The sequence below is a fragment of the Botryllus schlosseri genome, chromosome 8 (genome assembly GCF_051294905.1).
Source record: "Botryllus schlosseri isolate E-star chromosome 8, Bs_hap1, whole genome shotgun sequence".
In the NCBI taxonomy this organism is placed as follows: domain Eukaryota; kingdom Metazoa; phylum Chordata; class Ascidiacea; order Stolidobranchia; family Styelidae; genus Botryllus; species Botryllus schlosseri.
In genome coordinates, this window is record NC_137243.1 from 9226231 (window position 1) to 9241530 (window position 15300).

General features: G+C 39.9%; 1 protein-coding gene and 1 long non-coding RNA gene across 3 annotated transcripts in view; both read right to left on the reverse strand.

Annotated features, from left to right (window-relative positions):
• Positions 1–15300, reverse strand: part of LOC145444987 (MAM and LDL-receptor class A domain-containing protein 1-like) — a 148614-nt gene that overhangs the window by 35816 nt on the left and 97498 nt on the right. Inside the window, exons 2-3 of one of the 2 annotated variants that reach the window (XM_080323071.1) lie at positions 2806–2918; positions 1730–1921 (exon numbers count right to left, since the gene is read on the reverse strand). The exons of the other annotated variant lie outside the window; for it this stretch is intronic. Coding sequence (XP_080179197.1) covers positions 1730–1921; positions 2806–2911 — 298 coding nt within the window. The 5' untranslated portion in view covers positions 2912–2918. The remainder of the gene's footprint in view (positions 1–1729; positions 1922–2805; positions 2919–15300) is intronic. 2 annotated transcript variants of the gene reach the window in all.
• LOC145444991 (uncharacterized) lies at positions 97–1692 on the reverse strand. The gene is made up of 2 exons (XR_013916835.1): positions 1588–1692; positions 97–1546 (listed from the first exon to the last, which is right to left on the reverse strand). It is a non-coding gene; the product is annotated as an uncharacterized LOC145444991 (long non-coding RNA).

A 15300-nucleotide genomic window follows, 5' to 3' on the forward strand; every position in this document is an offset into this window, starting at 1 on the left:
TCGACGTCGATGTCAATACTGGTAATAGAATATGGACCGGAATCATGACGGAAATGTCGTTGTTTTGTATGAACTGATACAAGCTTTAAAATATCATTGATTAGGCTCTCGGGATATATAGGTCATCCATTCATTTTGCTATGTTGTCACACTCGACGTGAATAAATCGAAAGTATGATATATCGTATGAAATTTCGTATGCGAGACAAGAAATCCGTCATATGCCATCATATTCCATCGAATTAGACTATTTGTTTACGTGACTGTTTACTCACCCGAAAGAACTTGCAGACCGATTACTCACTTAAATATTGTCAAAACTGGTCCGTATATTTGTCACGATGTATGCATTTACGTAATGTCCAAGAATGTAAACTTACGTTAAGTTGGATTGGGCCAGTTGACATTGAACATATCAATAAGGTAAATTTGCAATGATACGACATCATGCAACACGGTTCACGATGATAGGAATAACCCAGTCACATTTTCTCAGATCAGTATCGAACTTTCGGAACAACTCTCGGCATACTACATCGAACCAGCTAACCGCAATAATTCGCCTTTCATTTCGCCTTCGAAATAACGTTGCAAGGAAATTAGGAACGGAACATATTAATATTACCTACGCCATTTATCGATAACCAGTGCTCAGATTCCTTGAAGTGATTCGGAAAAAGGAAGTAATTATTCGTGTAATAGGGATAGATACTTCGTAGTATATAGGTGGACGCATGCTTTCACGGTTGTTTCTGCGGTTAGCAGTGGAAGTCTTTAAACTATTTTGGGGCATGGTTTGATACGAAACTAGCTGTATGCGTCTATTATACGTCTGCGATAGCGGTCGCAAAGGTGCATACTGCATACTGCATACTGCATAGTTATGCAATTCACCCACTGCGCAAGCAAATATTTCAGAGGCCTGAGTTCATTCCGCGTATTCTTGCATATGATGCATGAAGATTCGATTTATAGTTCGTGATGCCATGCATCTCTAGTTGTACTGTGGGTAATTGAAGTAATCAGGGTAATGTTACCATGCGGCTAACCGTAATCTTTTCGCAAGACACAAAGACATTTACGCTACACCAGCATGTAACTCGAGTCACGGGATATACGAAATATTGGATTATAATCTATCGCCTGAACTGAGGAAGGTATAAGGAGGCCTAAGATTGGCCGTAATGTAATTACAGGCTAAAGCGTCATGATATGTCATTATATAGTATTTCTTCATAAAAATAATCGCATATCATCTCAAGAAGCATATCAATTTACCGTCAGTGTAGGTTTACAGCTCAAAGTAAAATGGTACCATTTTGACATAATTCCATTTGCTGCCGGTATATGATCTGCTTAAGTCGTACATCAAACGGCTCGTGATATTGGATGCCACTCAAAGATATTCTTTAGCGGATGCATGATTTCAAAACCTCATCTGCATTCACAGATGCATGTAGGAAACACATTTTAACAACTGCTTGCTGTTTACTCGACTGGCTCCTCAATCTATGCGATCATTGGGTTCAACGGACGGTTGAGATGTCTATCAACAATTAAATTTCGTGAAGAACCGTATTTATATACTTGCGTTCTATAATATTGTTTAAAACGATGTATTTAAGTCATTTGGTCGGAAAATACAGACTGATAAAACCACAAACCATGTATATGTGTTTCACGTAGCTGAGTATGAAAACTAGAATATAACCTAAAAGTGAACATATACCTCCAGCTTTAGTGTGATCCCAGCGAGGACCGGTTTCGGCCGTCGGCGTTTCTTCGGAGGTTCTGTACCACTCGAATTCCGCGGTCGTGTCATTTCTCCATCCGCAGTAGCCCGATTCAAAGTCGCATCTGTACCAATCCTTGGAAGACGCGCCGAGATGTGCGTTCGTTTGCTTGCTTATAGTTTTCGAACCTGCGAACAAGGACAACTCTTTGAAGTCTTTCTCGTAACGGGTGAAATGCAAATGGCAAAACGGTGATTTAGCGGCGATTGGCTGCGGTTCAGAGACGTTTCAGAAATCTTTCTTATACAGACGTCAGACGACGCGAATTGTTGTTGTAGTTTTGAGACATGCGTCTGCTTATTTGGGTTTATGTACTTCGAAATATATTGAATTTCACAACAGTATATAGTGTGGGTAGAGGCAATAGGTTTATTAGTGTAAAATGGACTCCTGCGGTACGACAGAACTCAATCTCGTATGTGGTGTGAGATAGAAGTAGAATTTCCGATAATTTATGGGAAACTGTTCAGCAGTCTCCGCAATGCCACATTCGTTGCTCAACAAAGAGCCAACGCAGCTGATGCCAAGCCTTCCAGCCAATTTAAAATGGCTAATTCGAAGGAGACAGCGAATGTGCTGAGGACTGCGGATAGTGTTGGTAGTGCCAGTAAGCGAAGAAATGACGAAATAGTTTGTAGTGTCATCCTCTCTCCCTACAGATGACAAAATTCGGTATTGCAACTTTCCCGAAAAATTGATGACTATATAGTTTGGCTGATTTCGAAAAATTGCGAATTGTATCAGATATGATGTAACTTTATGTCAATGTTTTAGAGGCGAGCCTGAGACATATAATCTGTATTAAGTGGATACTTAAATCGCTGAAATCCTGTGCAATTACGAAAAAGACAAATTGTGCAATTGAAAATACTTGAAAAGAATTTGCACTACTTTAACCAACCTAGAATCAGGAAATTACGTCGGATGCTATTTATACTACGTTCGTTACACTACCTACACATCCCACCGCAGCTTTAGGTTTTTAATTATTGTGAAAGATCATATACATTACCTCCCCCCTTCTCTTCTTTGTCACTCCGTTGCACGGCGTCAGATGTAGAAAATAGATAAATAGCGTATATTGTGTATACAAAGGGCCTGATTGAACGTCCCACCATGATTTGTCTGTAATGGGATATAACTGAAATGATTTGCGAGTCTTCGTGGCGTACATTATGGATAAAAAAAAGTCTGCACACCGGTACTCACGTCGTGATGTATTTGCGTGATATTTACTGAATAATATTCACATTCCTCAAGGGTAGTCGAGAGCGTTTTTATTTTAAGACGTGATGCGCGCCATGTTTAGGATGTAGGGAAGGTGATGTCTTTATCACTCTCGCGCCAGAGTTAAAGAAATATTTCAAGCATTCTTATGTGTTCAATGTGCTAATCATCCGGTCTCTAGTAAAAGTAGATTTGTGATTCTTCCTTCTAGTACTTCATTTGTCCTCTTCATTATTCCCCTTCTACGAATGCACTTTAACCTTTTTATTGATGAAATTCTGATTCTGTTGCGCCCAGTCCCTGGTATAATTGTGGTATGTTCTCACTAGATGCAAGCTCATATAATTCGTCATATTTTCCATAACAAACAATAAGTTATGTAACTCGACTTCCCGGCTAGCTCAATTATCCGATGTGCGGATATTTGCGGGACACAAATCGTACATAAATGGCATTTTGATTGTTCCAAACTAGTCTCTACATAACAGTTGGACGAATTCCTACATGACAGCCAGGCATGTACCACTGAAGGAATTTTCTCGTGATTTGAAAATTGAATGGACGTATACGAACACATTTTCCAATTAGAACAGGATTAGTGTGAACCAAGCCCACATATCCAAATTACAAAGTAAAATAATTATCTGGAAATAGATAGAATCTTTGGACAACTACGTACATACATACTGAATATCCTATGTTTATTTTAATAATTTATTCCAAATTGTCTGGTGTGTGTGGTGCGGGAATGATCATCCAGTAGTGGAATTGATATCAGTTCAGTTCAGTTTAGTATTAATAGATAAACCTTCGCATGTTGCAATTTGAACTCAGAATTCAACTATATGGAATCATAATATATCAAGCAGTAGCTGAAGTCACATGGTACTGCTACCAATGAATTTGCGACTGTAATAAGACACTTCAACAATACTGGTATGGTCCAAATAACCGAAGCTGCTCTCTACATAGCAAATCACAAATTCATTCTACTCAATGCTTCGAATATACACATTTGAAATCGAGATGCTGCCTGGTCTGAGACAATCTCACCGATATGCCTGGCAATACCAAGACATTTCACATGAATTAGGATAAATCGGCAGAAAATGATTTCGCTGCATCGCATCGTGTAAAACCTGATCCAGCCTGCAAAAATATATTAATTTATGCGTATGCGCCGATGAATTTTGTATCAACAACACATTCATCGACGTCATTTTCTGGCAGTTGACGCGACATGCGTTGATACAAATTGCATTATTGCTCAGCGACCCTTGCTTGCCACTCGGATGCGTAAGGTTTGGCGTCGCGTCAACAGTCAAATTTTCGACAGATGTCTGCAGAAGGTTCTACAGTCACAACTTAGTAAATTTAGGCATATGACGACAATTGCCCGAGGAGAGAACTCATCCTGTCGTCACTGCCGGTTGCTTACATTTTAGTTCCACATCCAACATGTATCTTCCAATATAAGTACTCCGGAAGAGGATATAGGAAAATATGACAAACGCCTCTGTTAGCCCTGTCCTTCGCTATCGGATTATATGCTTTCCTTATTTGCTCGTATTTCCCGATTATACACAACACCAGAGTATTCTTGTACTAAATTGCCGATTCCCAGGTGTAATATCGTGTGCACTAGCAGCGCCATGATCCGAACCTCGTCTAATCGATTACTGACATCGGATCCCCGCATTTTATTCTTTCTGTCGTGTTTTGTACAGAAAAAATCACTCCTGCTATTCAGATACGTTTAACCTATTCACCGAGAAAACGCAAGGTGATTTTCGTCAAGGCTAAACAGCCGAGAGGCCTCAGGCTATGAATATATGGCATGTTTTTGTGAATAATGGTTCAATACGGCTGTCCTTAAAGACGTAATAAACTGTCATTAGGGTGTTTGAAATTAACGACACTATCAGCTTGTAAACAAATATGCCAAATAATTGCAGAGTGGTGTATCACCCAATGATTCATGAAGCGTGGATTTTGTTTCATAGCCACAAAGTCGAGTTTGAATTCCCAATGAAATTGCCGTTATGCCGCCATACACCAACTGTCGGTGTTATCCTACAATAACGTAACCGATAATGTAGTCATACTGATCCTACGACTTTGCACACGTAAGCTATACCATATTCTGTAACTATATGGTCGATCTGCATTACGGAATTCTCAGAGTAACTTATGTGAATTGCCTGACAAGGAACTTCACAACAAAAGGCCTGTTTGATGGAATTTGCGATTGTTATGATGCCATCTCACTTCGCGTTTGGCAGAAATAAAACGACGAGTAATGTTGATATAGATCTGATGACATCACCGTGAAATAGGTATCACGAATCATATCGTATTTATATTGAAATCTCAAAAGCCAATCCAATTAGATTAGCGACTGGAACTCGTCCAATATTTTCCTTATCGAAACTCCTTAGATATTGTCTGAAGTGCCTTGCGTGAGAGGCAGTGGATCTATGACCGAGTCCCGCCGCGTATGGACCACTTGATGAACTTGACAACCTCTAACGCTATGTTAATCCGTTCTTATATTGTTATCACGATGCGTGGTTGAAGGTATGGTCATTACCGTTTCCAAACGAAATTTATGCATTCGCTGAATGTTATTGTACCTTGTAATTATGCATGAGAATAACGCAGCCGACTTCGAGAATAGTTTGACGTTCCAATTTGCATGGCACGTACAATCAGGAAGATCCGCAACCGCAAGTCTTTAGGCAACTTTTCAAAAAGTCATTCCGTGACTTTGAGTGTCTGTATAGGGGCTTCCAAGTTCACCCAAGGAAACACTAGGACGCAGCGATTACTGTATCAAAGTGGGTTGAGAATATCTAAATAACGTTGTCAAAATTATGTAATTAGATGTGGAATGACGTCAATGAAATCGTGTCTGCATCATTTTTTCACAATCTTGCTTGCGTTGACAACCGAGCGTAGTTAATTGCGCAAGAGGCTTGTTTGTTCATTGTGAAATGCAGTATAGAATGCACGTCAAGTACAAATATCAAGTATCTGTCAACCACGCCGCACGTAGTTATAACTCCAGATACTTAACCCATATTAGTTTACACAGTGCGAAGAACTACTTGAAAAAATCAACCAAAATGATATCGATGTCTACTACTTTAAAGCAGGGATTCTCAAACTTTTCAGCGTGGACCCATAAATATTTTCAGTGATTGCGGGGAAGATCTTCTAAGCTGCATTATCAGGGTTGCCGTGAACGTAAGTCAAAAATCAAGGTCGGCCAAAAATTCCTGACGGCAACGTTTGGGAAGGCGATGACCAAATAAAGCTCAATACTTTAACCCACCCACAGCCTCATTATTAGAGCTCACGTCGTAGCTCTTGTGACATTTGGCGAGCACCGATAATAAGAACGGACATTAGTCAAAATCAAGGACATATCCTATAAGCACAATCTGATTGATAGTTTATAGTTGTAGTTTCATAATTCTCTTTTAACGCACACCTTAAAACTATTTCGTGGAACCATGCCTTAAAGTGAACAACTTATTGATGTGATTGTTTGATTCGGATATTAATGGATCCCGTTCTAGACGTATTTATCCAACGGGTAAACGATACTAAACGAAAACAGGACAGTCCATGAAGCCCACAATTTATGTTGGCTACCATATCTTTTGCGATCAGTGTGCGAGAGAACGCCCAATAGGGTAACCTACCGGACGATATATATTGGTAACTGGTGTAGACGCTGTAGATATCAGATAATGTTTCATAGGTGTGTATTTTTAGGTGTGGTAATTCCCAAAAAAGGATTCACAACCGGCATATTATTCGTCAGATATTATCCTGTGAAGTGGATTATAATTATGTCGTATATAGCGTTTTGTTGTGCGGGACCAGGAAGCTCCTGCGTCTGTAACTCAGTCGTATTATGTGACGTTCAGAACCAATGCATTTTAGAGCCTTTGGCTATAGGAATGTTCGTTTTATAATATTCTTACGTTTCACGCAAATTGTTATTCACTATATTCAATTCGTTAACATCGTTGTCTATTAAAAAACTTTGGCTCCCTTCATAGTTTCGGTCCCTTTAATATTTTATGTCTTATTCTTGGTACTCCAAGAAGAGGAGCCCTAAATAGTTAGGTAGTCCAGCTGTTCCGTAGGGTTACCATACGTCCTCTTTTAGGAGGATTTGTCCTCTTTTTTGACTTTTTTAAAAGTGTCCTCGAAGGACGCCTAAATGTCCTCTTTTTTGAAAATTTCTCCTCTTTTTTGCAGAATTTTGGTTAAATGTACGTGGAAATTGGACTGAGATATAAGAAATCAGCGGCCAAGTAATGGCCCGGCGGGTTTTTCGGGACTTCAGCCAAAAAATTGACCTTTTTTTTAGTCAACCGATCACACAGTCGGGAATAATTTGCCAATTTTTCAGGATTTTACTCCAGTATTGTATGTCTGAAAATTTCAAAAAAGTGTCCTCTTTTCAGATTTCCAAAATATGGTAACCCTACTGTTTGGGAATCACACGTAATTTCAAAATATTCGCAATAATCTTCAAGCCGTCGATCGGCGCTGCAGAGGTTATAGGTAGAGGTTATAACATTTAACCTGTCCACACGTGTACAATGTATTGTACATGCGTGCAGTGCACGTGCTTGTATTGCTCGAAAACGTTCCAAATATAAACGGCAATATACATTTATATCTCGAGATCATCAGCAAGATAAAATGACTACTTTATATTATGTGATTAATCTGTATAATGTACAATTGTACGTACAATATCCGGTGATATACCCGGGAAGCGAAACGACTTTGAATTCTTGTGCATAGATATAATGAGCTCATTTTGCGGACCACCGCATACATAAAAGGCAGTTCTAATGCTGTGAGTGTACCATTCTCTTCACCTAAAGGGCGAAACTTGTAAATATGTGGGCTTTAAACGAAAACGTCTCACACTGTCTTCGTGCGAGTGGGCCGTTTTTGCGTTTTATCCGGAGACTATCGCAAGATAGCACGGTCATCGCCGTGAGTCACATGTATAGTTTACATGTTGTCGCGAAATCTTCTATCTATATACATTGATGATTTGGCGATAATTGTAAACAAACACTCGCATATTTTACTATTTTTTGTGACCACACCTCTATAAAAACCATTGTAGATGCATGTTGCGTAAACCAATTTAGAAGTTGCATGTTTGCATATGTATATCTCTTTCTTTCATTTTGCAGTTCGTTGTAGCTGCAATTAACAACGAAACGATAATTTTCGGTCACGACGACAGTTGCAACATTAATTATGATCATCAAATATAATGTAGACATATTCAAATTGACTCAAAACAAAATTTGACCTTCCGTCCGTTACCGTCGGACCGTGCCGATGACGTGACGCTTGTTTTTGTCTCACCCCTCGTCGATTGATTTGACTTCCGTCCGCCTTGGTGGTAAATTTCATCTAAGTGCGCGTAACGCGATATGATCATGTGATGGTATCCAACATTCTTCACACGAATCGCATACGTACCAGTGTGTTCCATCGTTCATTCTCGGTAACGCACCAGCAGATTATGACTTTGTGTCTCCTTATCGTAAATACTGGAAATGTCCCAGAAGTCTGATTTATTATTATCTACGTGATTCTTGTCAAATCTATGCGAAAATGTGGATAAAGACTGGGGCCGGGTACCTCAACACTGTGGTATACACTAATCTCTTAGGCCTGCGATTATTGTTTGATTCGATGTAGGCTATCTATAGTACGACACTAACAAGCCGTAAAACATTTGACGAAATATATGGGTATCACTGATGTGATACAATTCAACGAATTTGTATTACTCACTTAGGCTATACTTGGTTAGGCATTTTAGTACACTTTATAAAGTTGTTCATTGTATTTGATTGAGTCCCCAATCTTGCATACCGACCACGAATGCAGTGTACTATTTTCGTGACTGACTGAACATCAGCACATGTACCGCGGGTGTATTTATTGAACCATGATACTGTCACAGCGTTGTAACTATATATTACTCATTATTGCAAAATCCACAGTAGACATTGTGACAATGAATTAGTTACGCTTTATCCCTTTTTTAGGTTATAGCGCCACATACTAGGATACATTGCGGTGCTCTTTGATTTTTAGCGCTGTTGGTAGCGTAAGATTGGTTTTCGTAAGACCAAGAAACACACTTTAGTTAATGTCTGTCCATCATTTTATAGACTTGATCAGGCACGAAAAGATCTTTTCAAACAAAACAAATTATCATTGAGTCCGGAAATTCGTTATCTGACGAACTCTATTTTGGTGTTGATAACAATGAATCTAGTAAACATGGAAGACACGTGAATTCGAAATATTTTGCCAGGGATTATCGCAATTTGCATTTTTGAATTTGTGTGAGCAGCCTATAGGCTATGTAGCAATATTTGCGAACTGTTAGTGATACCTATACAAATGCTAGGTTCACATGCGAATCCGAACGCGAATCTCAGTTCTCACATTTCGTAATAACAATCATTATGCATGATCAATCCACCACTGCTATCACGACGTGATGACTTACAGTCGCGATATATGACTCTGGCTGCCTATATAGTATTGGTATTCTCTGCGGTATTGGAAACTAGCGCCGTCGCGACATCGTACGGCCTCCTTTTTCGATTTGACGTTGACTAAATTAAATATATAGCGTGCATTGCCTGCGTACAGTATCAAAGAGGTGCACGCAGCTGATACAACTCAAATTATTAAATTTCACTATCTTCTCAGCAGAGAAAATCGATTTCCCTGCACCACGATTTTCCATATGTAAAACGAAGACATGTTTGCGCTTGTTAGGCCCGCAACTTTGATGTAAGTATAACCAAATACCGAAACCGTTTCTCACTGAATTCACTTTTGAGATATCGAAGACTTGCAGAGGTGGTCAGTAACAGACTAAATATAACAGACTAAAGTAAATACCATTTTACGCTACTTCTACTTCGTCACTTTGTGCGTAATTTCAGTCTGCATAGTCGCCCATGAGACAGTTTCATCACCGAAAATAGAACTCAGCAATACGGGTGGAATTATTCGATCTACCATATTGCCAGTCCCCTTTCTATCCGTGCAAAGCGCAGATGTAGTATATGATGCAACTTATCCATATCGCTCATCGTCTTATTAATTACGGACTTTGTAAGAAGAGGATAGGCGCCATACTGTCACATTTTCTCTAAGGTGGCACTGGGATAAAAAGAAGGGTATGACAATGGTTGCCAATCTTTTTCGGCTGTTGGTACACTAGAAAAATTATAAAACACCCGCGGCACACTTCCAAAAAAGTTGCATTTTGAAAAAAATATTCGTTGTGAGTAATGCTATTCTTCTGTATAGGTTACGACAGAAACAGCTTGCATTTCTGACAAACACATCGTCCTCAATTCCAAGCAGTCTTTCTCGTGCAAATTTGTTTTAAATTTTAGTCAAAACAATAAACCATTGTTCTCATAATGTCATGAAGATCAAATGGCAATGAATTTCAGATTGCTGTTGTACCTATCACGGTACCGGTACAGGATTTGGAAGGAGACACCCAAAACTCATCGAAACAGTGTTTAAAAAAACGGCGGGTTTCGAAATCAATCAGCTGTTCTTCTGCAAAAAAAGGTTGCTGGATGGACAATCTGCCCACGTAAAGTGAACAACAAATCGTGAGAAGTAATATTGCAGTGCACGGTGATTTTTTTGTTTGTGAGTTGATTCATTAGGAGCAGTGTTGCCACTCTAGGTTCCAGGAAAAACACAAGATTATGTTGTGAAAAAACACCAGATTGGCGAAAAAAAAAACACTAGATAAGTAAATTGCAGGAAAAATTTGCCGTTGCCAAGTAATCATAATGACCAAGGTACAAATCCATAGATGAGAAGTGTTCCGCACATGAATTCGATACATATGCATGATATACTGCATGATTATTCGACGATAATTATTGAAACGAATTGATAATACTGCATAATTATTCAACGAAAATTAATGAAATGAATTCAACAGCGCGAAAAAAAATATTGTCGCTTTCGAATTGTACGGGGTCATAAAAATTTATCATTCGATTGTACACCATCCATCAAACATGCGTATCTTTTGTGTGGCATCTTGCTCACTACCGTACATCTTCAACCAAACAATGGGGGGTGTTCATGTCCATGTGCAGCATACTTCATTTCCACGAATGCAGTGGAATGTGACAATGCTAAGAGATTCGTCATGAGCTTCCCCAGTAAATGGAATTTTGATTCACAGAACGCATTGTGCACAGATTTCAATTTTTGCAAAAATTCTGTTGGAGAGCATTTTGACTGATAATCTGCAATTCATTTTGCGATCTTGCCAAAGCAGCCCATTCTTCCGACAAATCATTAAGCTCATCAAATAATATTACAGAGGGAAATTGCACAGCTAGAGGAATGATTTAGGCTGTTAACGGATTCTATAAACTCAAGACACTCAAGTATTCTGTCCTCGGCAAATGAAAATCTTGCCCGAATCTGCAGATTGAGTTCAACAAGAAACGACAGAGCATCAGAGCGAAATCGCTCTTCTTTTTTTCAGAGACTTTCGCTCATAAGTACGGATTCACAGGGCACCCTGTTACGTAATAATTGCTTGTTACTGCACCACCACATAGAATTATTGAAAACAAACACAGCCAGATGCACTAAATCGCCTTATCAGCGATAAATTTAGCGTATTATTTAGTAGTCTAACCTTAGAATATTCATTGTTCGCACAAATGCAGAAAAACACTGGATTGGGAAAATTTTGCGAAAAAAAACACTAGAACACTAGGACGACCGAAAAAACACTAGATCTAAAACACTAGGAGTGGCACCACTGATTAGGAGCGTGAAACGAATAGAGACTGTCTTTGACACATATAACACCCCGCTTGTGACGTGACAATTTCCCAATTCATCGGCAATGCCATGATTGGTTTGGTTCCGTTGTCATGGCCACGTGTGGTTATTTATCAGCTATGAAGCAATTTGAGCGCGTTCAAGTCGCATATGCTTAGCCTACATACCTCGGTTAAAAAATTTATGATAAATTTCCAAAAAGATTCGCGGCACACCTGAGAATATTTGGAGGCACACTAATGTGCCGCGGCACATACTTTGGAATCACTTGTCTGGTAAAGAACCACTGTTCTATGGCAAAGTCATCATATGTATCACATGATGGACGGACCCTGCGTGGGGTGTAGCGATACAAATCCTTTGTGCATGCTGCATCGTCCGTATACGTCCGTTTCCGGGTTTTGACGGTCCGTAAGAGCGTAGTTGTGACTGCTTTTCAACACCACTCACTCCCACTTACTTCAAAACCACTTACTTACCTGAGTAATCTGTTTGACTTACTTTGACCACCCGTGAACACTCGTAGAAGCTTCGACGTGAAAGCGAATGCAGAGTTGCAAAACGTTCACTATAGGCACAGAGGTCTTAAACTCAAATATGCTCGCGGGCCAATTTCCTATATTTTTGATGGCTTCGCGGGCCGCAGCAGGGGTATTTAATATATTACCAAGTAGGCCTTATTGAACGGGACTTTGCAGACTGGCATACCATAAACATCGTGGGCATGTGATTTGCTATTGTGAATTCAAGCCTGGCACAAAAAAATCACATTTTTAAATGTTTAAATTTAGATTCTGTGGTATACTTAGCATAGGTTGTCAAAATAATTAGTTATAGACACCTTGCTAGTGTACAAATGCATCATGACATGCATGCATCGGAGTTAGATTTACCTTCGAATATCGGAACTGATCAATAACAATTTGAATATAATGAATGATAAATGTACCATAGTAATAAAACAGTCCAATCGCCGAGGAATCCATTATTGTTACGGCGGTGAATCGTACCATTACCTCACTCGCAACCTTTAATTGGCTATAATAACATGGATAAACAGACCCAAGATGGCGCAGGATGTAACTAACTATACATCAAGGGGACATCGGAATGCCAACGATTTCTATTGTCATTTCGACCTGCTTGGATAGCTAAATACACTACGCTACGCAACGCAAGCTACGACCTTTTGATATATCATTATTCTCCGTAACAGAGTATGATAGTTTGTTTAGTTCGTGGTCGTACCAAGTCACGGCGTTCTGAGTCACAAGTCATTTTCTGACTGTAAAGTTTGACCCGACTCAAGTCGAGTCATTTTTATTTTATCACCCATTCAGTCTGAGTTCGAGTAATTCTACGGAAGGTCGCGTCCAAGTTCAAATCACAATTTTCAGTCACGAATCATCAACGGGTGATGTTTTACCATCATAAACAGGTAATATATGTCGTGATAGCTGATCCCCCCACGGTAACTTTTTAAAGTGATGTGATAATGAAATTTGATGAGTAGTTTCAGGGCTTTGGAGTAGTTTTAAAGCGAATTTTAAGATCTCAAAGCTACAAAAAATATATGTAGCAGTTAAATATTGTTGAATACTTCAAAATCCAAAATGACGACACGGGCCGCACAAAATGATCTCGCGAGCCGCATGCGGCCCGTGGGCCGCGTGTTTGAGACCTCTGCAGCACATGTAGAAAGACCTCATTAAGTAGCTGAGGACCGTAAGTACAACAACTGCTGCAGAGACGTCATTGAAGAGTCTTGCCGCCCAGCGCAATTTAGCATAACGAGACATCGCTAATATAACCATCATATAGGAGACAGTTTTGTAAGCGCTTGCTTCCCAACGGAATTAGCCGGTATAATAGGTTTAACTCAGTATTGCGTGAATTAGAAAGTGGACTCTTCTGTTTGTTGTTCGGACAATTCTCCGTTTAATTAGAACACGCGCAATTTCTATCGGGAGCTTCTATGGTGACACTATAACGTTCCATGCAGTAAGAGATGACAATGAACTCGAAATCCTAATAAGTCCGTGCCCACTTTATAGTCGCTTTCACCATTCGGTACAACCAGGACCGTAACTGACGCACCCCAAAACCCCCAATTGGGGGGGCGAGCTCGAAGGGGCCCAAAATTAATTCGTGAATTAGCATAAATTATAGAGTATTTTTTGAAAATTTATGCAACATTTAAAAAACTTTTCGCGCTAGGCGCGATTTCTAGGTGCCAAATATCATGATTCTTTTGTACTCTTCCCCCAAGAAAAGAACACGAAAGATTTTTAGAAATTGACACATCGGCGTTGGCCAATACCGTGACACGACGCACCAAGACATATAACGATTTAGGACATATTACATGCGACTCCAAGAAGTGTGCCAGAACGATCGGCAGCATAAACACCTTGGCCGAAAAGGACTGCCGTTACGCTTACCGAAAACTTCGTTATGTATACAAAATACATATAGCTTTAATTGTCCATAGCCTAGGCGCCTAAATGACTGGCGCCGAATGTTCCTGCCTTGGCAATCTGAACCTCAGAAGAGGAATTCCATCCCGCGGGGAAAAATTATACGCCAGTGGAGAAAAACCAATTTGAAATCGTGTGCGTCTTTTACTTTAGTACATTTGCCCGATTCTATTTTCTTTGATATAGCCACGAAATAACATCATGTAACGAAGTCATACCAACTGGTCCGCCCGCCGAAGATGTTTAATTATTATTTACGAGCCCTACAGTTTCCAAATCACCTCACTCAGCTCTACCGGTAAATCAGATAAAGTGAGCAGAGAGGACAAGAAATTGATAGCAATATATATGCAATTCCCGATCTTATTGACCGATTTTATCATTAATTATCGAAAATTTTAGCGCTAGGCGCTGGCTCACTAAACAGTACGGCTGATTTCGTGGCAAAAGCGATCAACAAGATGGGATGGGGGGTCGATTACCGGGGTCGGTTTATCACCCTATGGGAGCCCAAGACCCAAATTTTTTTGGGACCTGACGAAGTGCTGTTTCGTTCCTGCCAACAGGTATACGCCCGAAGATGTTTAATTATTATTGAGGGGTCCTGCCTATCTCACTCAGCTCTACCGGTAAATCTGAATACGTGAGCAGATTGGGGATAACAATTGATAGCAATATATATGCAATCCCCGATGATACTGACCGATTCAATCATGAATTCTTGAAATTTTTCGCGCTTCTAGCGTCTAGGCGAGAATGGGAGGCCCACTAAACGGACACCCAACATTGATGACAAGTAGCCCCAATGAGCGGGTAGACAAGGGGGTCTGGGGGGCAAAGCCCCCAGAAGTCCGGTTTATAACCCTATAGGGGGCCCAAGACCAACGTTTTGGGGG